Genomic DNA, 24,880 nt, shown 5'->3' on the forward strand with positions numbered 1-24,880 from the left:
CTAGTGCTAAGTACATTCTACAAATGACCTACAGGAGGCCCCATGATATTTAAACCTTACCACTGTTAGAGTGAGAATCGGTTTAGCTCAACCACAAGAAAGCAAGTTAAAAAAAAGCCTCATATAAAATGACTATTTAAGTTACTGAAAGACCAAAGGTCATGTTTTTGGCTGAGGATATACACACAAACTTCTTGAATTAATTCAAATTACAGAAAATATTTGCTGTTGGAACTAATAAGCCTATTTCTCAGCATCAATTCGGCCTATAGGAGTTTCACAGTAATAGCTAATAGTCACATCAATACAGTTTTGTGCTTTTAAGGTAAACTTATAGCCCTTAGAAGAACTCAAAACAGTAGCAGAATAAGGGTTCAGATTCTTTGCCAGCTGAATAGGTTATCAACCAGACAATATATGGGTTATTTATATATGTTTTATATATTAAAAATGCCATATTTTATCTTCAAGTACAAATCTCAGTGTAAGAAAGTTTTAAGAAAACATCAAATACATATTGAAGACATGTAAAATTCCACAGGGAACAGCTGAAAATAGTAAGAGCTCCATTAGGAACTAATCAACCAGTAAAATCAAAGAAGGCTTAATGGAACTACCTTTTTAACACTATATAGTTCTGCTGCCAACAAACACAGCATGACCAAAGCTCTTCAGATGGGAAAACAAAAGCACCCAAAACAACTTCTAGCAAACTCCCAGATGAATTCTCCAACAAGAGCGCTCAATTACCATCAGGGGAGCTGCGATTCCAACTATGCTAACAAGTAAGAACGAACATCTCGGGCTATTTAAACACAGACAGTTTCATTGTGTAGCAATCTACACTTTTTAAGAGAATGCAACCTCCCTGGGGGAAGAGATCATGGGTACTTTCATACCTAGAAAGCAGGGAGTGCCCTAATCTAGAGAAACAACAGCTAGTCCTGTCATTCCAGAATTTGTAGATTCTTTAGGAAATTAAAAGCAAATTAGTTTAGCAGCCTGTAAAAGATTCCCAAATTAAAGAGACAGGTAGCAGAGATGCAAATATTCAAAGCAGCTCTGATTTAAAGATGCCTTACTTTTATTCTCTAAGCAAAGAGAAACTGTATCAGCTGGCTCACCCCACCCAGTTTGATTCCTACCACCTCTGAGTCTCATGTGCAACAATACAGGGAAAAGCAAACTCTCACCTTTCTTCTCTCTGGCAATTTGTCGCACTCCTTCTCTGAACTCAGAAAGAACTTGTAGATATGGCATCACTGTAGATTCAATCTGCAGGATAATTATTTCTACAGTTAGCTACTCATCATTTAGATATAAAACATGTCCTTACCCACTTCATATTTATGTGCTGTTGGATGGAACTTGACCCTCAGGGCAGATCTGTATCAATAAAAATTGTCACTGCTCTATTGATGTCAAAGGATAGATGATAATTTGCATTAGCTGTCAATTTTCCTTTTGTGCAGATAAAATCCACTTGTGAGATTCTGCCTCTCCCCATTCCTTTTTTGTCTCCTTTTAGTTACAGATTCATCAGTTCCACAGGGTTATGCTACAGTCCAGCAAATTGTAATGCAGTACAGGAATAAAAACAGCACCCAGATGAATTTGCCCTTTCGTGCTCTGTGTTGTCTTACTTAGGTCCAACTGCTTGTCAGACATAATACCAGGTGAAACTGATGTTAGGACTTATCTTCATTAGAACAGAGATCTGTTCCTCAGATGTTAGCTTATGCTAATTGTATTTCTTTCCAATACAGTGCAGTTGTCTGTATTCCTCACACGACTCCCTCCCCCACAAAAAGTGGGGAGAGATTACTGTTGAATTATTTCAGGTGTAAGTAAATGCTGGTCATGAAACCTCAAAGAAAAAGTCCTGAGAATCCTGCTCTCAATGGTAGTGAATAGCAACAGCAAGCAGCTGGTGAACAGCAGTGAACAATTACAGAAACAACTACAGATCAGCACTGCCTGCCAACACTCCTCTGGAATCCCAAGAGGAGAAGCCAGGCACCCAGGGGACTGCTTAAATTAAAAGTTTCATTACTTTGGAGGGTGGGGAAGAGAGAAAAAAATACACACTCCCCCCCCAGTTTCCATGTGTCTTTCCCATCTGTTAAATCTTCATGACAAATTTCTGTGCAATTAACAGACAAGATAGTCTGTTATGTTCTAGAAGTGCCCATATGAAAGGAGTTGAGGGGCTCCGTTAAAACTTTTCATAAACGTGAATGCTATGCAATCAGCTTCACAACTGAAACCACTGCTGACAAGTTTGGCAGAAGGAACAGACTCTGGAAAGTGAGCAACAGTCACATCTCCACTAGCCCGTCTACACTGAAACTAGCTCAACATGCAAATGACACGGTGTCAGGAAAGCATGCACTGTCACTACTTTATCAGTCATTAAAAGATGAAAGATTTTTATTTCCAGAATAACTAACTTGACAGCAATGCTTAATTCATTTGGAAAATGAGACTATGGAACCTGAGGTTTTCTGACTTCAAATCTCTTCTAGCCCCTTTCAAGTAAATTACTGAACCATGGTAATTAAGCTAGTTGTTCTTTCAGAGCTTTTGAAGAGGATTATGCCTTTTTGGAGATTATGACTCTATTGGTTCCTTCATCTCCAATTTAGACAAAGAAACCGTAGGCCTGATCCACAGCCTTCTGTAATTAATGAGAAGTTTTCCAACCTTGAATTCCAACCTGGTAATTTTTGCTACGAAAAATAAGTATCTACATGGAAGACTGAAAGAGGGTATACTATTTCATGAAACAGCCAAAACATTTGTGATATTATGCATCTTTATATTATAATGCTTAAAACCAGTAATGTTCTAGGTGATAATAACAGAAGTTTCTTGTAACAGGTGTTAGAATAAGATTCTTCTGACAACTGTGCTAACAGGTGTTAGCACAGGATTCTGCACAAGATACTACCCTTGGCAACGTTACTTTAAAGGAGTGAAAGGGCTTAGCTTCTTGTTCCAAGCTATTGCCAATCCTTCCATAAAGCATATCTATTGTAAACACTGCCTGAATGAAGTGTTAAATACAAATCTAATTTTCATTTTCCCTAAAAAGGTGTTAAGGTGCTGCCTTTCGTCTGAAATTCAAAATAATTCTGCGCTAAATTAAAATTCACTATTGATGGGTTTTGGTATGGAATACTGAGCATCTTCCTTATTATATCATTACTGGAGATTTCCACAGCACAGTAATGTAAGTATTTGCATGGCCCACGATCACATGAGTGTTCATTCACATTCTTCAATCATAAGCAAGCTTTTCTCTTCCTTTGATGAACAAAAAGTTTAGCTTTTTTGTTACACCACAAATGTTTTATTTATTCCTTTTAAGGAGGAACAGAAGAACATATGGTCACACCTTTGAATGCAGAAAAATACTTGAAAAACAGCACTGATTTGTCCACGTCAAATTTTTTGCATGAACAAAGACAGCAAAGTTGATAGCTTTCATATGGAGTTATTTCTCCTGCCTGTACCATGAAACATTACTGTTATTACAGGGCCCATCAGCACTTACATCAGCTATCTCCCAACTATTTCCAGAAAAATTCTGCATCACAGTAGAACTGCTGGGTGACCAAAGCAAAACAGCCTTCAAAAGCCAGATAAAAACTGTGGCTACAAATGAGATCAGAAAAAGAGATTGAAATGGGGATAAAACTCCAGCTGCCTCCAGGCTGGTCTTTGGTGTACCGCAAGAAAGTTTAATCAGTATAATTATATTTCTGAAACTACTTAACATACAAATACTTGTAATGAGTCTTTAGACTGTAGCATGTGCTGTCTGTAGTTAACATGTGGTTTCTTAAACAGACACATCATTCAGAAGACAAGATAATTCTTTTTCTGGTTACTATACAATTTGTCATTAAGTCAAACAAACCTATAAAAACCCCCAATTCTCATACAAGAATCCTGCTTCCTAAGCCAATTAATTACTTCAGGTTCAAATGTTAAAAGTGGAAAGAACGTAATTCAGCTATGTATCAGTAATGTAATCACTTTATTTAACCTAAGCTTTCAAAGGACACAGAGTAATTTTGTGTAGTGTACTTTGTCCTTCACTTACATTTATGTTTTGACTATTCCCTCCAACAGGAAAACCAATTGCGTCATCACTTTCTATGGCACCAAAAATCTGGTCAAGGGAAAAAAAAAAAGAAAGAAAAAAGAAAAGAGAAAAGATTGTAGACATCAAGTCACAGGTATGTGAAAACTAAGCAAAATCATATGTACTAGGGGTTTGAAGCCACCTAGTTCTCATTTAACCCACAATTCACTGCTCTAATAAGAAGATGTTTTGGTTTTGAATTGATACAGCATACTAAGCATTGGCTTTCAAGATTTAGCTTTAAAGCTGTCAGGTTTGACATTATAACTTCATATTTTTTCTACTATCTAATTTTCCTTACATGTATTGGGGGCTGTCCACTATTCAACAAAACATTAGCTGACATTCTAATGTAACATAAAGGACTCCAAATTGCTCCCGTCGCAGCATACACTGCAGTTTGGGGTTGTTTTGGTTAGGGGGTGCAAGACCTCTAGTTTCCTACAAGATTTGAACAAAGACTGTACACATCCCAACATACTTGAGAAATACAACAGTTATAATTGCACAGTGCAATAGCAATGTTACTACTTACTATTTACATACCTTTAGCATTTGAGAGAGATAGGAACCGATGTTTTCTAAAAGAAGTCTGTTTGGCATTTGTCTGGACGATTTCTTTGCAGCAATATAGGAGTTACTCTGACTGACTAACGAACGCATTTCTTCTAAGACAGAGCGAGTGTCAATATTGTCACACAGTGCTTCATGAATTGCTGCCTTCTTGTCGTAAAAACTAAAAGAAGAAAATTTTTTTTTTACTATAGATGTCAAAAGTATCTGCAACCTACTCTGAACAATCTCTGTTAGAAGAGTAAGAGGACCTACAAGTGAGATAATCTTTTGTTGGTCATAGTTTGTATTTGAAGGAAAAACAGATGAGCAAGAAAAAGGCATTATCACAAAGCTGCTGTTTTGCTGCTATGGACAAAGGGAGGCAGGATAATCTAATTGGCAGCAACTATCCAAACAAATTACATCAAACACTTTTTCAGCAACTGACATTTTCATACCAGTTTTTTAAAGTAGTATAAATTACTTATTTAGTACCTTCTTGTGCTTACTTTTTTTTTCTTTACAGTATTGCTCTCCTTTCCCTATGTACCAGCCAAGTACTCTGTTTAGTATCTTTTCCATCTTCATTGGAAGTTCACTTACCACAAAGTGAAGTGTTATGAAGCTGTTACAAGCACACAAGGAATAAATTCATGCAAACATTTGTAATGTTCATGAATAGGCATAATAAGAAATACAGTATATTAAGTACCATTTCATCACACAAGGGGGGTACTACTGTTTCAAACAACATACTTTTTCCAGAGAAAAGAGAATGAGAAGTGGTAGAGAAAGGAGACAAAACAAATACCCATGAAGCATATCTTCTGTTCCTCCCACTTCTTTGTGCCTTCCTTTTGACCTCTGTATTACTTACTATCTTCCCTCTTTTTGAAAAAAAAAGGGTTATCTCCACCAGCCTCAAGTTGAAGATGAAATCTTCAGAGGACATCACTGTCCACAACAGTGAACTGAACTAGGAACAATTTTAGTACTCAACATAAGATGCTTCTATTTTAAATTTCACACATAATAGAAGTCATATAGGACGCTGTTCATATTACAAACAATAATGATAGTTTTGTTATAAAAGTGAAAGACTGCAATATCGATATCACTGTCTCTCTCAATAAGACATTTTCAAACATTGGCACTCCGATCTTTTGTGCCTTTAGTCAGGTCATTTAACTTCTGTTTGTCTCAGTTTGCTCACTGCACTTTGAAATGTGTGAAATACTATTTTTCCAGTTGTAACCACTGTGAATTATCGGTCACTTCTCAGATAGGACAGCGTTTCAAGTAGCGAAGAAAATAACAGCTATCTAACAAAAAAGTTCTCTTCCCCTTCATAAATAGGGCGATGAGACATGCCAGTGTACTTAACATAAATGAAAGGGAAATTAACAATTTAATCTATACTTCATAAAGCTGTTGCATAAATTCACTAGCTTGTACAGAGTTTGGGTTCTCAGTGAAAATGCTACAGATTTATAAATATCACTATATACATAGTAAGTCACTTTGCCAGGATAAAAAAAATTAAACATGTAGCTACACAATGGCTATTCACAGAGAAGTAGGAATGCTCCACTCACTTTTTGTTCAGCTCTGCTTCCTGATTTTCCCATTTCTGAAACTGGCCTGTCACATCAGTGGGAGCTCGAAGAATATCCTTCACATTTAAAAAGAACTCCTGTAAAAGAATATAGTTAAAAATCAGTTTAAATTAGACACAACCAATATTTACTACAAAAAGGCGTTATTTTTTAATTAGCCTCCTAAAGTTTATGGTTTCAACACCATTTCAGCCTACTGAATGTCTGTCAAAACAAGGAAACCCACACATTTTGCATAACTCTGTAAATCACAGTTGGACTCAGTTCTCTCTCTTGGCTCTGCCACTGCATGATACACTATGATACTCTACAACAAGCTGCTCAAATACAATACCATTTAAAAAAAGTTTAGGCAAGAATTCTCATGGCAGATTTTTAAGTGCATTGCTAGCAATTGAAGCTGAAGAATAAAAGTGGTTTTATAGCAAGGGCCTATTTTATGTGGGCACCCAGCTTAGTGAAAAGTAATTTTCACTTATTCTGTGGCCCAAACCAAACATTTTACATAAAAAGCAGAATAGCTTCAGCTGGAGACACCAAGATCAACGATCTCAAAATGCTGTACAGCCTCCTTGTAGGAAATGTGGGTTTAAATCAGAGCTCCAAACTAAGCAGGGAAAGGAACTGTGCCTGACCCCTCACATAGGCCCGCAATGTATAGAGGCAAATGCTCAATGTATGTGGCGAGGAGAAAAGTTAGGAATGATACTCCCCTTCTCTTTACACTTTACTTTGTGTAAAGTCTGATCTGGTAGACATGTTATGAGAGTGTCTGTTGGACTGAGTCCTATAAGCAAGCTGAACTGAGAAACTAATCTTGCATTTAAGTGCCAAGCTGCTCAGAGATGTCAAAACTTGGGCGAGAGCACCCAGCTGCAGAGAAATGTAGCTGTCTGTGGAATTTACATGACTTTAATGTTCAGTGGTAGCTAAACAAATACTGTGACATCTCACCTGACGAATTCAGAAGGCAAACTCAAGTCTGTGGATATGGCCTATATATCCTTGGATTCTATTTCTTGAAACACATATGACAACACAAAGCTTAGAGAGGTGGGGGAGGAACGGAAAGCTTACTTACATTCATAAACTTCTCATACTGAATAGCGGACTCCATGGTATTATTTGAATAATCCAGTGTATCCTTCCAAGAGTGCATGAGGAAAGCCAACCGTAACTGTCGTGCTATTAGGAGTTTCAAAATAAACAAGGAAAATAATCATATCTAAAGCATTTTTATGGCCTCCAATACTGCAGTGGCTAAGAACAGAATTTTTAATATTCTTACTATCAATACATCTACCAAAAAAGCAAGAACACTATTATCTGTACAGATAATACTGACAAGGAACAGCAGAACAAGGAAGCTGTTCTAACATTAGTGAAGAAGACAGACACCTGAAGTTAGCCATTTTTAGAAACTCCATTATGTGCCTGAATTACAAAATTACCACAGTCACCACTCAAAGTACATCAAAAGCCTTCAAATTCCAAAGTAATTTTACCTGTATGTTTCTTCAGTGCATCTTTTATGGTAATGAAATTCTTCAAAGATTTTGACATTTTACAGCCAGCAATTGTTAAGTGGCCAGTATGCAGAAAATACCGAACCCAGTGATCATTTTCAAAGTATGCCTGCAGCAAAAACAAAAAACCCCAAAGACCCAACACAGTTTACATACATACTATGAAGTAGGATAATTTAAGAATAAAATCCTGAGAACAAAAAGTTACGCTTATACAAAACACATAAAAATTTTTTAAAAATAATTGATGGACTTGTGTAAGTTGCAGTCAAAGTAAAGCATGTCGCTTTTTCACTGCAGAAACTGAAGGCCAGTTCATTCACCTCAGATTGTGCCAGTTCATTGTCATGGTGGGGAAATCGGAGATCAAACCCTCCTCCATGAATATCCATTGACTCTCCTAGAATGGATCCAGCCATCGCGGAACATTCAATATGCCAACCTGGACGACCCTGTTAAGAAAAAGACATTACTTGGCTACTAGTTAATTGTCTTCCTCTCCTGCCTATGTATCATTCCCTCATTGGTCTGCCCCTAAGTAGTTACACACCTGAGGAAATGAGATAGAGTGTTACCAAGAAATAAAGATTCTCAGTCTCAGCTTCATAAAAGTATACTGTTAGATTTAAAGATCAAACACGGCATATACATCTGTGATTCTTTGATTATCCTTCTTATTATTCTTTTTAAAATTACATTAATATTTTTGATCACAATGAAGAAAAAGGCTATAAAAATTACTGCAGATAAAGCCTGTAGATAAATAGCAGACAAATGACCAGTAACAGCCATCATGAGCCTGCTTGCAGACTTTCGTTTAAAAAGTATCAAAGAGACAGACTGATACACATTCTAAATTATTAAATGAACATAGCAACAGAATCTACAATTGAACACAAGATCCCATAATCTATACCTTATTAATATGAGGTGAGGCAAAGTATTTGTGTAACATGCTATTTAATAAGGTATAGAAGATCTAAACCCTGGTTATAATGTCCTTACCTTTCCCCATGGAGAGTCCCATGAGGGCTCCCCTGGCTTGGAGGATTTCCACAAAGCAAAATCATTTGGAGAATGCTTCTCACTTAAGCGATCAGCTGAGATGCTCAGGTCACCTTTCAAAAGAGAAAATGTAAGTATATACATTTTATTTAAACACCAGCATTATTGATTTCTGGTCTTGATGTAGCTCACATCAAGTGAATTTAAATAAATAAATAATTAAAACCACTCAGCCCTCAAAATTCCTCATAATTAACCTTGATAATTCTTTGGGTTTTTGATTAATGTTTGTTTGACAGGAAATCTGAAAAGTATCAGCTGCACTGCTTTCTAAGTTTTGACATGACATTCATCTACATTCTCTCTGCAGGCACAATTCCAATATTGCAGTTACAGAAAAAGAAATATAGAAGCAAAGTCCCCTATACTCATAGACAAGTAAGACTGCAGAACCAATTCACTCCAAAGTTAGAACAATCCAAATTAAGACTAGGATTGTCTTAATCTGCACACATAACATGAACATAGGATATTTCTTCCACCCCTAATCTCAGCTGCTGCACAGAATGGCTGGTAATTGTTCAATAGCCATGTCTACTGTTTTGTTATCATGTGTTATGCATTATTTGCTGTTAGCTCCTTATTTATAATAATTTAGGTAGTACTCTCATTAAAGCATCTTTAAAACACAGGGACTTTACTATTTCTGCAGTACAGTGCAAGATTAAAAGTGGTTAACAATACCACCTACCACATAAGAATCGAAGACAGATTAAAGACAAAATTGTCAAGGTTAAACTTCTCAATTAATTTTGATGTACAGCTTGAGATACCTGCAATCTCAATTGTTTATAATATGTAACATTATGCACTTTAAATGTAAAAGTATTACACTTTTTTTTACACTAATTGCAACTTTCAAAGCTTAGCATTTCTGCTGCCTGTAACAGTCAAAATGACATTATCTGCCAGGGTCAGCACAATCACCACAAATGAGTCAAAGCAGCTAGGCTGACAAGCAATAACTTGACATAAGCATACTCTTGGTTAGTTACATTAATCACTCAGCATCGGTTCCTATTTGCAAAAGGACACAACAATTCAACAAAAGTGGCTGGTTATGTGGTGGAAATGTTACGTTCATGTTACCACAAAGATGGTGGTTTAAGCTAGCACCTTGTATTTCACATAGATTTCAGCTATAAGGGTTTGAATTAAGAAAAAAAACCAAACACATCCATTTTAAGCTGCATCTCTCAGATATTGCTAGTTTCACCTAGTATGAGTGCCCTAATTTCACCTAGTATAAGTGTTATATGAAAATATTTTAATATTCTTCTGACAGACTTTGTGGATGATTTGCTACTAAAACTGTACCACCTTAGGAGCAGATAACCAGCAGGGTCTGGTTTATCAAGCATTTGAAGCTACTCCTCTGCTATGGCTTGACTCAAAAAAAAAAAATCTATATTTGGATTTAGTTCAACACAACAAGATTTATAACGTAAAGACTTCTCAGCATGAAAGAGGAACCCAAATATGGATGGACGAGCCCAGAGGGTTGTGGTGAATGGGGTTAAATCCAATTGGCGGTGGGTCACAAGTGGTGTTCCCCAGGGCTTGGTGTTGGGCCCCATTCTGTTCAATATCTTTATCGATGATTTGGACGAAGGGATTGAGTGCACACTCAGCAAGCTTGCAGACGACACCAAGTTGGGAGGCAGGGTCGATCTGCTTGAGGGTAGGAAGTGTCTACAGAGAGATTTGGACAGGCTGGATCAATGGGCGACGCCAACTGTATGAGGTTCAACAAGGCCAAGTGCCAGGTCCTGCACTTCGGTCATGGCAACCCCATGCAGCGCTATGGCTTGGGGAAGAGTGGCTGGAAAGCTGCCTGGCAGAGAAAGACCTGGGCGTGCTGGTTGACAGCCGGCTGAATATGAGCCAGCAGTGTGCCCAGGTGGCCAAGGTGGCCAACAGCATCCTGGCCTGTATCAGAAATAGTGTGGCCAGCAGGAGCAGGGAGGTGATTGTTCCCCTGTACTCGGCACTGGTGAGGCCGCACCTGGGGTACTGTGTTCAGTTTTGGGCCCCTCACTACAGGAGAGACATTGAGGTGCTGGAGTGTGTCCAGAGAAGGGCAACCGAGTTGGTGAGGGGCACAAGTCTTATGAGGAGCGGCTGAGTGAACTGGGGCTGTTTAGCCTGGAGAAAAGGAGGCTGAGGGGAGACCTTATCGCTCTCTACAACTACCTGAAAGGAGGTTGTAGCGAGGTGGGTGCTGGTCTCTTCTGTCAGCTGGCTGGAGATAGGATGAGAGGAAATGGCCTCAAGTTGTGCCAGGAGAGGTTTAGATTGGATATTAGGAAAAATTTCTTTACTGAGAGGGTTGTAAGGCATTGGAACAGGCTGCCCAGGGGAAGTGGTTGAGTCACCATCCCTGGAGGTATTCAAAAAGCATGTAGACAAGGCATTTCAGGACATGGTTTAGTGGGCATAGTTGACGGGAGGACTCAATGATCTTAAAGGTCTTTTCCAACCTAAATGATTCTATGATTCTACTTTGAACCAGATGAACAGCCAAATAACTGTGCTATAGTCAAATGACTGAGCTGTTCATAATTGTGACCAAAAAAACCCCCAAACAAATGAAAAAAAAAACCCAACCCATAAACATCCTAGAATGAATAACATTTCTTGGTATTTTCCAATTAAAAACTTTCAGGAAGTGCTGGCTCAAGCTACAAAACTTTGGAAAATAAATCTGTTGGTAAAGGAAGTGCAGCAGGTAAACCATTCAACTCTGACAGTAACTTTGATTCAAATGTCAGTGAAATCAATTGAAGAGATCAACACATCATCAGCTTCTTCAGCAACCTAAGCAAATGTTATTTCCCCTTTTTACCTTCACCCTCTTGAAGAGCTTTTTGATCCCCTACAGCTTCAGGAACCAACTTAGCATAGGAGTGTTTTTCACTGGAATCAAACTTCATAGTATCAAAGTATACAGATCCATTGGACACATACCTGAAAAGTTAAAGGTCATTAGCTAGCTTTTTACCAAGACTTAACTGGATTTTATCCCAAAAATCACAAAAACAACATCTTTTGTTAAACTCTTATGAGGTGAGACGTCAGATAACAGTCCCAAGAGAAGAAGTATCTACAATACTTCCGGTCCCTTTTAATATTTTGCAATAATATAATATGAATCATGTTTGTTTCCCAGTCCATTTTGTCCTCCTTCACTTTGCTAATTTTGTCCCGCTACAGCCATAATAAAAACTCTGACACAAAGGTAAGTTTCAGGACCACCAGGAACACTGATAATTCAGTGCAAACAATTTTGAATGGCCTCCTGCATGCCTCCTTTTTTTTTTTTTAAAGAAAATTTTAAAATGTAGGTTTAAAGGAAGAACATGCAAGAGAAATTATGGCAGTCTGAACCACAGGTTTGCTTTTTTCACAGTAAAAATACATCCACGTCAAAAAATTAAGGCTATTAACAGAAAGAGAACTCAAAAATTTCAGATGGGAATCTATCATGATACTTAGGAACTTCTAGAGTATTAGATTGATTTTCACAAATATTAGACAATGGCAGAAAAACAGTTCACAACTACTATTTTTTTTTTAATGTTATTTACAACTAATTTCTAGCCATCTATTCGGGCATCCATTTTTTAAACTGGTTGCTGAAGGCCAGGAGTCAAACACAGTTCAAGTGAATGGGACTTTGACTATTTATTTTAATGAACGAGGACTTCACCCTATAAATTTAATAATCTAACTTCTCTCTTTGTAAGACATCATAAGAAGTATAGAATAGCACATTTTCATCAAGTGAGAAATAACAGGGTCTTTTGCAAAGGAACCTGAAGTTTCTTTATGTGATGAAACACTACTTCTGGAAAAGACTACTATTGCATATGAAAACAGAGAAAACAGTTCATAATTAAGTGTTGGAAGCAATCATCCTAACTCTGAGACAGTATAAGTGCACAAAAAAAGTATCCAGTAGCAAACTTACCCATAACCATTATCCACAATCTTTTTCACAAAATCCACAATTTCTGGCACATATTCACTAACCCGTGTTAAAACATCTGGAGGTAAAACCTATAGATAAAAAGTAGAATTTTGTATTTTATATACATATAAATATTTATATATATGCAAATATGCACTGAATACACATATATATTATACACTAGTTAAAAATAGGCTTAAAAGCAAGTGACAGTAGAATCTAAGACTCCTTTTTCAAGCTTTCTGCTCTGAAACAATGTGCTGTGGCCATTTTTTCCTCAGCCTTTAAGGCAACATTAACAACAAACTACTGCAGGAGATGTCAGCTCTTCCACTTACTCTATTTCTGACAGAACAGGCAATAAGGCCCTCTGATTTGCAGGTAAATAAATAAACCTTCACTGATCTGAGCCACTTCATATGACACAGCATTTCATCTGTAACAGACAAATCTGTCCTTGATTGTTATCACCACGTAATTTCTTAGTGGCTGAAGACTGATGAGTAGTCAGTCTAAATGCTGAGGTTGGCAGGGCTCTCTTGTGCAGCTAACACACTCCATTTCAAATTTCTGGATCAGTTTATGACTATAAGCCCATGTTACACCAAGGGGAAGGGATGGAGTGCACACATCAAACTTGATCACCAGTTAACTGGCTCTGGTAACATGCACAATGGATTTAAGATTGTTGGGATGGAAACAGAACAGGTGCTAATTTAACAGCTACCTATTCACATTAAAGGAAATACTTTATCAATAAGGTTGAAATATGAGGTTTTTGAAAGCTATTAAGGAGCTAAATTGTACTCTGGGTATTATGAGGCATGGCACATACACTTTTAGAACAGAAAAGTTTGTTTACTTACATTGAGCGCTTCCATATCTTTATGAAATTCCCCTTCCCAGAATTTGGGGAGCTTTGAGAATATGGAATTGTCAATCAACTGACTGCCAAATTTTGTGTCCAACCAGTCAGACAGCAAATCTTTGGCTTCTTCCAACAGTATCTATAAAACAATAATTGTAAGCGCAACTGATCAAAGACTTGTTCTGTTTAAACTCTGCAGAAAGATCTTATTCTGAACAGAGAGGTTTGCTCAAGAAAAAAGACACTTGGCTATAAATACAGAGTAATCCGTGCTTCTACCAGATTTTTATCATATTGCCCTTCATAAATATGGATGAAACAAACAGAGGAAGGAAGACAAAATGATAAGTGATATCTGTTTTGATATCAATCACTTAAATAAGCATGTGGAATTTACGTTGTAAACACCAGATGGGACCTGCAGTTATATTACATCATCTGTTCCCCCCACTACTACTGGGTAATCCTAGCAGAAGCCTCACTGTGCACATTGCTAAAAAGTGTTAAAAGACCAATTTGAACATCAGTAAGGATACATTTCAGTCTTATATTAAAAGATGACATTTTTGTACAATAGGATATATCCCAGAAGGTGTGATTGCTTAGATTTTAGTTGTTTTTAAAATTCTGTTAGGTCAGTATACGCTTTTATAAAGGCACTTGATATTAAAATAGCTGGACTTTTTTTAAAAAGATAATTTAGAGACAGTCTTCTCAAGAAGGGAGCATATACCCCATGCTCTCTGCGGTAATTATCACAAATAATCTGAAAGCAAGAAAAGATGAAAGTGGAAACCAGTTACTAAAAGACAGTAGTTATATTGACTGACTTGGTTACTGGGACAGTACCAAAGCCCAATAAAGTCAACAGGACTACTGTCACTAAATGTAATGTTCTTTGGATAAGAATTATCCTGAGTGCAATTTTTTGGGATGTATTTTCTTCTCTGATCAGAGATGGAAACACTTGTGTAGAAAACTGCCACCAGTATTGGAATGTCATAAATGCATGTTCAGTAATCTATACTGAAACTAATTCATCAAGACAAAAAAGTCAAAGATAAAGTCTAAATATATGCAAGAGAAAAATCCCTGTTGGAAAGGTAAGAATAACTGAGTGATTATCACAGTGGGAGGAAAAAAAAAGTCACTGATAAAAACAGCATCCAAAAACTATATAGTTGAATTCAAGGATCAAATTTCCTGTATTGAATGCAAAGTACTACAAAGTCCTCAGGCCCACTGTTCCTCTTTCTATGAATAAGAATTTCCATGTTTCAGGGAAGTACTACAAGCTAAATATTATTTTTAAAAACCCTAACAATTATAAGCCAAATATAATTTAAAAAGGAGCTCAAACTGACCTCATGACATCTGTTGATCTCTTCTGCAGGGAGTTTTGCTTGCACAGCTTCTTGTAGAGGGTCAAAAGCAGACTTCACTGCATTTTGAATTCTTTCCAACATCTGCTTTTTATCTGGGTCTGTTGTCTCACTTAATTTAACTGAAAAGAGCTATAATTAAAAAAAAAATTAGAAAGCAACTTGCAGTACAGTAGTGCTATGTTCCATACACGATATATTATCTTAGCCACACAGTACCTTGCTAGTGATGAATGATACATTATGCCACATAAAAAGCTTTGATCAAACTACTGAAACATACCCCTCATCAGAAATAAAGGTGAAGTCAAAAGAATTTAGTTCACATCCAAATTCAGTTTTTCAGAAAGACTTTATAAATTACTATATCACCACTATTGTTGTTTAGCAATTTTCATTTTTGATGCAGTTGATCACCTTAATTACACAGGTGATTATCACAAATCTGAATAAGAGAAGCTTTAATGTGAAACAGAGAGAGATTAAATGCTATGCTTAGAGAGTATGTCAGGCAATGATACTTGGGCAAAATTTCCAGGCCTCCTATTCTCAGGCCTGTATTCAATTCATTAGACTGATAATCTCTTTGTGATCTGTAGTTCTAAAAATGACCAGAGAATCACCTTCTCCCACCTACAATCCAGCATACACAATTTATTACATCCTAAAACTTTGGAGACTTTTTCCTCTTTCCAAGGCCATCAATGGTACAAAAGAGAAATCTCACAAGCTTTAAAAGATTATGGACATACCACCATTTAAAAACTATTTTAAAGGGTTATTTTTAAAGTTTGAATTCAAACACACAAACATCCAAATGCTTTTTGAACTTTTTCCCCAATACCCCAACAACAATATACAAGCACTCACAAACAAGTTCTATGAACACAAAAATCAGGCATGCCTTTTACATGGATAGTTCTTGTCAATTTTAAAACAATGGAAAATCAAAGTGATGTGCAGTTCCAATAACATTTCTAATTTGTGTGGTACCAGTTCAACAGAATAACTGAAACAAGCAGAAAGTTTAAGGAGGTAGCACAGTCAGAGGTATTTTTTAGGTGCTTTGCTACTTTATTAAGTAAGAACCTAAGACACTAGCAGGGATTAAATACCATGCCCACCTCTGAGGCAGTTTTAACATCTTCAAGTAGCTGATCTGGTGTTGATTTGTTCTCTCTATACCGTTCAAAAAGGTAATTTTGTCTTGCTCTCTTGATGATCTACAAAGCAGAAACATGAAAATATTTTTGTGAAGCAACATGTAGTTATACAAAGTACAAATAAAATCTATTACATACCAAAAGCATTCAGAATCCCTATAAATTTAACAAGCTACAAGAATTACATGCAGTAATACAAACTAAACACACCATACATAGTTAATCAGCTACCACAACAGAGTTAATTAGGTATCTCAACAACAGGCAAATAAAATACGTTATCTTTATAAAACGCTTCGTGTTCATTTTTTATGACAACATTAATTTATATACAAGAATACAGGCTTTGCTACCATAGGAATGTTACAAAACTGAGAAAAAACAATGACTCAATGACTATACAAAAGTATATGTCTAAGTTAATATGTGTAAGATTTATCTTGGCTTACCAAATGGCAATTACATATGAGACTCTGACTTCCATGCTCAAAGTACAGTATTCTAGACTGCAATTTAAAAAGACCTTACCTTATCATCAATATCTGTAATATTCATACAATAGAAAACGTCATATTTAAAATAATCTCTCAAGATTCTTCTCAGGATATCAAATGAGATGTATGACCTAAAAACATAAAAGATATAGGGTTGTTCTTAGTGAACACTTCAAGTCTATTTCTATTCTATGCACAAACTACTTTAATCTCAGAGTCAGTAATTTTACAGCAGTTTTAATTTTCCCTCATCTACCAGTAAGTTTTTAATCACACAATGACATAACATTATAACATGCTTTTAATCTTAAATCTCAAGTGTTGAGTCTAACGAGACTATTTTCTAGTAATACACCCACCTAAATAAGAATTAATATCTTTTGCTTCCAATAGGCATTATTATTACCTATACCAAAATAAGGAACTACAGTACCTGGCATGTCCCATGTGTGAAGCATCATAAACTGTTGGACCACAGCAATACCACAAGACCTTTTTTCCATTCTGAGGCTGAAATACTTCCTTAATCAAAAGGGAACGTACAGTGATCAGAAGAAATTGAAGACATGATCTCAGGCCAGTAACACCACATTTGGAGATGAGAACTCCATGTGAAAACATGGATTATAATTACAAAAAAGGAATAGTTATTCCACTCCCCGTTTTACTGTAAGAAAAGATCACCACTAGCTGTATCATGTGAGAGAGAGAACAGGGTGTGGCTGCTTGTGTTATCCAAACTCTTATCAATCAAGATATCAGATTACAAAGATTTGGACTAGGTGGGGCACTATTCAAGCTGCATTTGTAAAAGGGAAGATGAGGCTTTCTTTTGCATTGAAAAAGGTTAGAGAGTATAATCATTTCACACATAGCTGGATACTACATCCCCTAACATTAGTATTCGTAATATTTCCTCTTTCCCAAAGGACTTTCAAACAATACCACAAGAAGTTTTACCAGTTTATACTACAATAATATAATTGGTGAGACTTTTTTTTTTACACAGACAACATCTAAAGAAAGAAACTGTGATTTTGTTCTGTTCACATTGCCTATACTCATGTGCCTTACAGTTGAACCCCTGACTATTTTGCATGATGATAATTTGCAATTGGGAACTATATATTATGCAATATACACATACATAAACACACTTGTAGTATATGTGTATTTGTTGTATATATTATAACACTTGCCCAGCAAACACACTTGACTGACACAGCATCTCTGGTACATGCTTGTTAACATTCCACAAAACACAACCCAGAAACCTGGCTACTGATAGGGTAAACACTTCAGAAACAAACATTTGATGACTTCTTTATTTCTGTTTCTATGGAAATCCCACTTTTCTTTCATTTAGTCACCTTATTGCGAGTCAGGCTGTTGTAGAGACAGAGCCTAGAATGTTTTGTCCCTTCAGGGGGAGACCAGGGGGGCTGCACACGCTTGCCTTTACCTAGGGGAAAAAATAGTTTAAAGAGAACTGAAAAGACACTTTCCACAAACAGATTTGCAATATAACATTTTCTCCTTATCACATCATTAAGTTATTTCAAAAGAAAAAAAATACATATTAGACAAAGCAGCTCCAGTCCTAGTAATTCAACTAATTTTGTTAGAGCTTCCTACAAAGCCACTAAAAACAAAGTAAATTATTTCCATCTAGTTTATTTTCTACTTTCTGGCTTGCCATCCCTATTAACTTTTGATCCAAGTAACAGGAAGGAAGAGGGTATAAAAGTAAAAGCATGCAATTCAGTTAAAGTGTTAACAAGAGCTTTGAAATTTAATGAATTATTAATCAAGTGTTATGGCAGTCCTGGGCTTTCTGCAACGCCACTGATTTTATGGTGACAGCATATCACAGATCTCCTACAGAATTTGCAAAAAATCTCCAGAGACCAGTTAGTCTCTAGAGCCAATATTGACAGAGTATGTGTACTCAGGGTGAAAGGGAGGGGAGATGGAAAGGTTTAAAAAGAACCTCAACTTTTTATCATACATTGTTGCTATGTACACAAGGCGTTTTTGAACACACTCATTTACCACAAATATGCTCCAATTCAGCAAGAGGCTAAATTTTGCCATTAAAGAGAATAGATAAAACCCAGGGTAATATTAGTGACAATATTCTTGCATTTGTTTTCTTCTAAATTTTTTAAGAAGCAACATAGTTGTTAAACTCATGTTTTTTTCAAACAAAAGTATGAGTATGTCATCTGTCGAAGAGTTGCATTTTACTATGCACAGGGCTGCTTAAAGCCGTAATGATGTTAAACTAATTATCGTATTAACTAGGAATGAAAGCAAATGAGGAAATTCAAAAATCCAGCAAGGTTGCCAGCTTAATACACACAGCACTGTCTTTAGGAATTCTCATGGTATGCATTTTAACTGCAATTAAAATATTATACAAACTATTTGTTTTGACAACAAAATTGCCTTTCTGATCCTGTATCTCAGGGTGCTCTTCATTAACTCTTTTTCCCCTAGTATCGTCATATGAATATTTTGGCTGAAAACCTTCAAGTAATGTAAATATTTGTGGTAAAAAATTTAATCTCTTCCTCATCTTCCTTTTTTTAATAACTACCTAAATAAGAAAAAAAGATACTAAATGTAGTACTCTGTCTCACAAATGGACTCCATTTGATCTCCATGTTATGGATCCATGGAAATATGTATTTATTCTAAACATTTCATCGTATGAGGTACTCCTGAACAGAACACCTCAAATACGAGAGCAGTCTATCCATTACACAGACCATACACCAAGGTATGGATTTGTTTACTCTTTGATTTATGAAGATTACACTGGCATGCTTAATTGTGGCTAATGTTTCCCTCGGGGAAAGAAGCCTATGTGGGTTAGTCTAATAAAAGATAAATCTGTAAAGCTTTCTTTACTTAAAACCACACTAAACATAAGAAAAACCCCAGATACTGCACCCTAAAGTTCTCAGCTCGTGAGTTAGGTGTCATGTTATATCCACTACATGGACACCATGGGCAAAGTGAAAGGCATACTGTTTAATCTGTTCAGATATGTCTCTGCCAGCTATAGTCTTCCCACTGGTTGAACTGAAGTTCATTTGCTCTAATCCACCCCTGGAGCTCTCTGATACAGCCAAAAAAACACCGATGAAATATCCAAGGTCTAAGAAGTGTGGCAGATTCATGTGTCAACTTCAGAGTGAACACTGCAGAACACCATTTCAGGACTTCTGATACATATGTACACGTCATGAAGATAATAAGACATAACCCTTCAGAAAGAGAGACTTAGCATTAAAGAGTTCATGGACAGGAAAACAGAAACCTTTTCTCTTATTGTTCTACCCTGATCCATGAAAGTCTGCAGACAAATTGTAGTTAGTGGCATTAAATCTGCTCTCAGAGCCAGCGGTACAGCTGAGATCCCTTCACTGCTGAAAGGAAATCAATATCCAGCACGAACACATGCAGGCACACACACATACACAGAATCTACTGGCAGCAGTCTGATTTAACTGCTGGTCTGCTAGGAATTGAGAACATGTATGATGAGAGGTTGTGAGAAGATGGCATTGGAGTAATATTAGTCAACAACCATCAGCAAAAATGACAGACATTATGCATTCATTTTAGGTATTGCAAGCATAATACAACAGCTCTATGTTATTATTAGTAATTACTTCACGACTTCCTGAGCAAGGATCTCACTATAAAGCAATTAAATTAGACTAGCTCATTGGAAAACAACTCAGGAGAGTGATGCAGCTCCCAAAAATGCCAGCACCCATGCTTACACAATGACCCAGATTAACCAGTTAGTATTTCCTCAAATCATCAGCAACGCCTACATTACCAGGGTTAAAAAAGAACCTCAAACATTCTTTTTGAAATTCAGTGTTAACAACAATCATAAGAGGCAGTATTCAGTTTACTTTATTATTAATTTTTTTATTATACAACAACTATTTAGCTTCCCTTGCAGGGGAAAAAAGCAGACTGAGCAAATCCTGATATTTAAGGAACAAGCCAAAACCCACATATTCTGTTACAATCCAGTGGCTAGCTTTTTAAAGAAAAAACACATAATCAAATTCTGTACACTGAGGAATTTTAATATCAAAGAAATGTGGAAACACAGCTTTAAGATTCAAATAGGTCAGGATCTATCAATTACACAGTAACTGTATGCAAGAAGAATTTCATGACCTTGAATACCAGTTGATATGGTAAATTTTAAAGCGTGCAAGAGAGTACGAAAGCGAACTTCTAGGAATTCTCAGCAATAAAAACCAACATAATGTCAGCTAGTCTATAACCTGCCCACCAGTTTCATATTACTCACTTGTTTGAAGTTTACAAGGCTCATTTTTTTCACTGCTGCCATCATAGATTGCTTCTATGTGTCTGTACCACCGGACAACATGGATATACTGGTCCACAGGTGGCCCCGAAAACTTTCTGAATACCTCCACATCTGCATGTGAAAATGTGAACCCCTGGATATAACTACGAGTGCTCAGGTACTCATTCAAAGCCTTCACCCTGGCTTCCTCTTCACTAATGCTCAGAATAAAACTGTAGCTGGAAGCTGTAAAGAGAGGCACAGGACATTTGATCAGCATTAAAAGAAGGAGATCCCATGACCAAAATATATCCTTATACTATACATCTCCCCCTCTAAATTACCTCTGGCAACTGACAAGAAATTTGAGAAAAATATATTGAATACAAGCTACTGAATAACTATATATTCCTATTAATGCTGTAATATTAATATGTTCATGCTGTGGTAAGTTTTTTGGAGACATCTTTACAAAGAGTAATAAGGACAAAAGCACAGGTCCTTTTCATGAAGAAATATTATCTACTTGAAATTGGAGAAAATTCTTCACACACAGCAAACCTAATCAGTGACTCTTTTCCACGTTGCTAAAACACTCATCCTGCAAATATTTAAATATGATTAATTTTGTACACTGTGGATAGGCTGTGAATACGTCTACTGAAGTTGAGCATATCCTTAAATCTTTGCAGGACTGGTGCCCGCATGCAAGCTCCCAGTATGGTGCTCAGTTACTCCTACTTGCTCCAACAACACAAAATTTAAGCTGTTGCTATATATTCCCATACTTCTCCTACACAACTTTCTCTGCTCAGACATATGAATAATATTTAAAATTAGTAAGATCTGCACAAATTAACAGAATGGATATTAGATTGTGCTCCTCCCTCACAATTTTTTAATTCCATGATTTTATTTGGTATACAAGCAAAGCAGGTTCAATTATGTCTCATCTTTACAAATGCAGGGACATGGAGGAAGCAGCGGAAGGGTTCTGTGACTTGGTGGGGATGCTCAGAGTAATGGCAAGCCCTGTGCAAGTCAGCGGGTACGAAGCACTGCAGACATTATGGCATCTGGGCTAACACTGAGACTAGGTAACCCTAGCGTTCGTATTTTCCTACAATGATTCAACATTTGTAATTCTGTTCATGTTCAAAGTACTGTATAAACATTAAGCTGATACCCTGCTTAGGTACTCAGCCAAGAAGGTAATTTAAGCTGTAGTCAAGGTCATAGCACAATAAAGCGAGAGAGGCAGTATGAGAACACCCGTCCCTGCTCCCAAACCCCGAGAGAGACCACTGCCACAACTGTTGCCTCTTACACTAGTACGAACATCTGCACAAGTAGTTCCCAAAGCATTGGAGGTGCTCACAGACCAATGCTCTTGGAAAGGGAAGGATGAAAGGAGATGGGGAAGTGATGGCTAGGAGAGGATGTGAGGAACTACAGAATTGCAAAGTTCCTCCAAATATCATCAGTTAAGACTTTATGAGCAGCTCATTTCCTATATGGAAATCAATTACTAAAATATTCTGCAGGAACTCAGAATGACAGGGAAATGTCTAAATACCAAGTATGTTTGTGTTTGACTTTTTGGGGTATAAATGAGATATAGCACAACTAATAAAAACGATCAGTGATTAAAAAAATAATAATAATAAAAAAATCAAAGGTCAGAAAAGATATTTAAAATTAATACACAAAAGCAAAGTCAGATTCACATAAAGTCTCAATCCTTCTCAAGGGCTATCCATGTAATTTTTCAATATAAATAAGGAATAACAAGAAAATAATGGTTCATAACTAGACCTTACGGGCTTGCCTCACCCAGCTGAATGGGATTCAGCTTTGGCTGTAAACTTTTCAGGCTCCTAAATATTTACTGATGTTTATCATCACAGAACTTCACATGTTTATACACATGAAATAGTTTGAAATAGTTATGTTCATTAACTATGGAAACCTAACACATAAGTCTTCCTTGAATGTGAATTTTGTATCCATGAATCATATGAGGGAGAAGGCCAAAAAAAAAAGTATTACAAGAATGACCTGTGTAGAAATGAAACTATATCTCAAAGAAAAGATCTTTGAAGATCTATTGCAAGGAAAGCAACACTCAATTTGCAAAGTATGATTAAGGTTATTATGACCATTATTCACACACCAGGCTGCTAATGGGAAGCAAGTCAGTGTATCTGAAACAATGTAAGTGCTTTTCAACCACATCTGTAAACCAATCTAAAATGGAAGTTGCACAAACTTACATACAAATATAACAAAGATGACAGAACTCATACAAGCTACTTTTGGTAAGGAGCGGTGGCAAATACTGCCTGTGAATGTCGGTACCAGCTCAGCCCTGATAAGCAAGGCAACCAAAATTACTTTGAAAAATCTTGGCACACACGTTAATACTTGAACTTATAAAGTTTGATGTTATATCTAGTTGCGAGAGCAACAGTAGACTTGAAAGTGTAATACATCGAAGAAACCAGTTAGCTTAGAGGACCGAACAGGAGGATGTCTTTATATTGATACTGGTCACACTCAAATTCAGCCCAAACTCACGTCCGTGACTGCACACCACAGCAAACGCAGTACAGCATGAACACACCTGAGCAGCTGTTGACAGGGTTTCTCAGGGCACAGCAGCAGCAGGACCACAGCAGCCTTCTGCTCCCAGCAGGCTCACTGTACCAATACGAGTTTCTCACATTGGTTTCACAGGCTGTGCTGAGCTCCAAACTTCCTCTTCTAGACTGACAGCTACTTTTCAAACCATGAAAGCTTGCTTAAAGCTAGCACAGATGGGTTCTACTTGCTGCTGCAGTCAGATGTGGAGATACAAGCAAATTTGCTGTGTTTGAGAGAGTGCTGAGTGATCAGTGCAATTCTGCAATACGTCTGAGCATCCTATTTCAGTACATACAGGACAAAATCACTCTCAATTCTGGCATTCTTCTGAGTAGCTCCAAACTAGACTGAACTAACAAAACAAAAGCTCTTGTCCTGAAGCACAGAGTGCTCTCCTGGGAAGAAAGAATGAATATGATAACACTGTCTTTTGGAAGGCTGTATACCAGAGGACCATTTCTTTTCAAGCAAAAGAAATGAATCAAAACTATCTTTACACAAAAATCTGTTCCGATTTCATTTATATCGCTACTAAAAGCGAGAATAGTAAATCTACAGAATCTTGTTCTTCTGTGATTTCTATTCTGCATCCTCAGTTCCCCCCCGCCCTCAGTGCCTGTCAACACCTTTAATTCTTCACACACTCCCAGTGAAATATTTCCTGGTACCTCCGAAGTGCTTCATCCTCTCTCCCCATACACTTCAGTATCCCCATCCTCCTGCACAGCTCCAACCCATCTTTGCTTAGTTTGCCAACTGTGTGCAAGAGGCAGCCCACTGACAAACATAATTAATACCAATCAATGGATTCAAAAACTATTGAGGGAGAAGGGTCAATGGACATATATACATCTGACCTGTTTTACACCTGTTGCTTTAGGAAACCAGGTTAAGAAATAGCCCTTCTCTCTGACTGCAATTTTTTTCCCCTCCCAAAACAGAAAAATTACAGTTGCTACTACTCAATTGCATTAGGAAGTGTCATCTTCACAACAGAAACACAGGAGTATTACAGAGCTGATGCATAACACTGAATGTTAACTCATGTGAATGGAATGATCCGTAGACATCAAATCATACCACTGAAGAGCAACTCCGCTCAGAAA

The 24,880-nt window shown here is 36.9% G+C and overlaps 1 protein-coding gene across 2 annotated transcripts in view; it reads right to left on the bottom strand.

Moving 5' to 3' along the window:
- The window catches only part of CARS1 (cysteinyl-tRNA synthetase 1), a 36,529-nt gene that overhangs the window by 9,214 nt on the left and 2,435 nt on the right, over positions 1–24,880 (bottom strand). The window contains exons 2-18 of one of the 2 annotated variants that reach the window (XM_069803664.1): positions 21,132–21,377; positions 18,160–18,251; positions 17,223–17,311; positions 16,824–16,920; positions 16,257–16,355; positions 15,115–15,264; positions 13,749–13,889; positions 12,883–12,971; positions 11,758–11,879; positions 8,853–8,965; positions 8,171–8,299; positions 7,827–7,956; positions 7,403–7,506; positions 6,301–6,398; positions 4,697–4,886; positions 4,109–4,177; positions 1,194–1,275 (exon numbers count right to left, since the gene is read on the bottom strand). In XM_069803664.1, coding sequence (XP_069659765.1) covers positions 1,194–1,275; positions 4,109–4,177; positions 4,697–4,886; positions 6,301–6,398; positions 7,403–7,506; positions 7,827–7,956; positions 8,171–8,299; positions 8,853–8,965; positions 11,758–11,879; positions 12,883–12,971; positions 13,749–13,889; positions 15,115–15,264; positions 16,257–16,355; positions 16,824–16,920; positions 17,223–17,311; positions 18,160–18,251; positions 21,132–21,377 — 2,040 coding nt within the window. The remainder of the gene's footprint in view (positions 1–1,193; positions 1,276–4,108; positions 4,178–4,696; positions 4,887–6,300; positions 6,399–7,402; positions 7,507–7,826; positions 7,957–8,170; positions 8,300–8,852; positions 8,966–11,757; positions 11,880–12,882; positions 12,972–13,748; positions 13,890–15,114; positions 15,265–16,256; positions 16,356–16,823; positions 16,921–17,222; positions 17,312–18,159; positions 18,252–21,131; positions 21,378–24,880) is intronic. The other variant, XM_069803665.1, reaches the window with a different exon arrangement.

Source organism: Haliaeetus albicilla, chromosome 16 (genome assembly GCF_947461875.1).
Source record: "Haliaeetus albicilla chromosome 16, bHalAlb1.1, whole genome shotgun sequence".
Taxonomy (NCBI): domain Eukaryota; kingdom Metazoa; phylum Chordata; class Aves; order Accipitriformes; family Accipitridae; genus Haliaeetus; species Haliaeetus albicilla.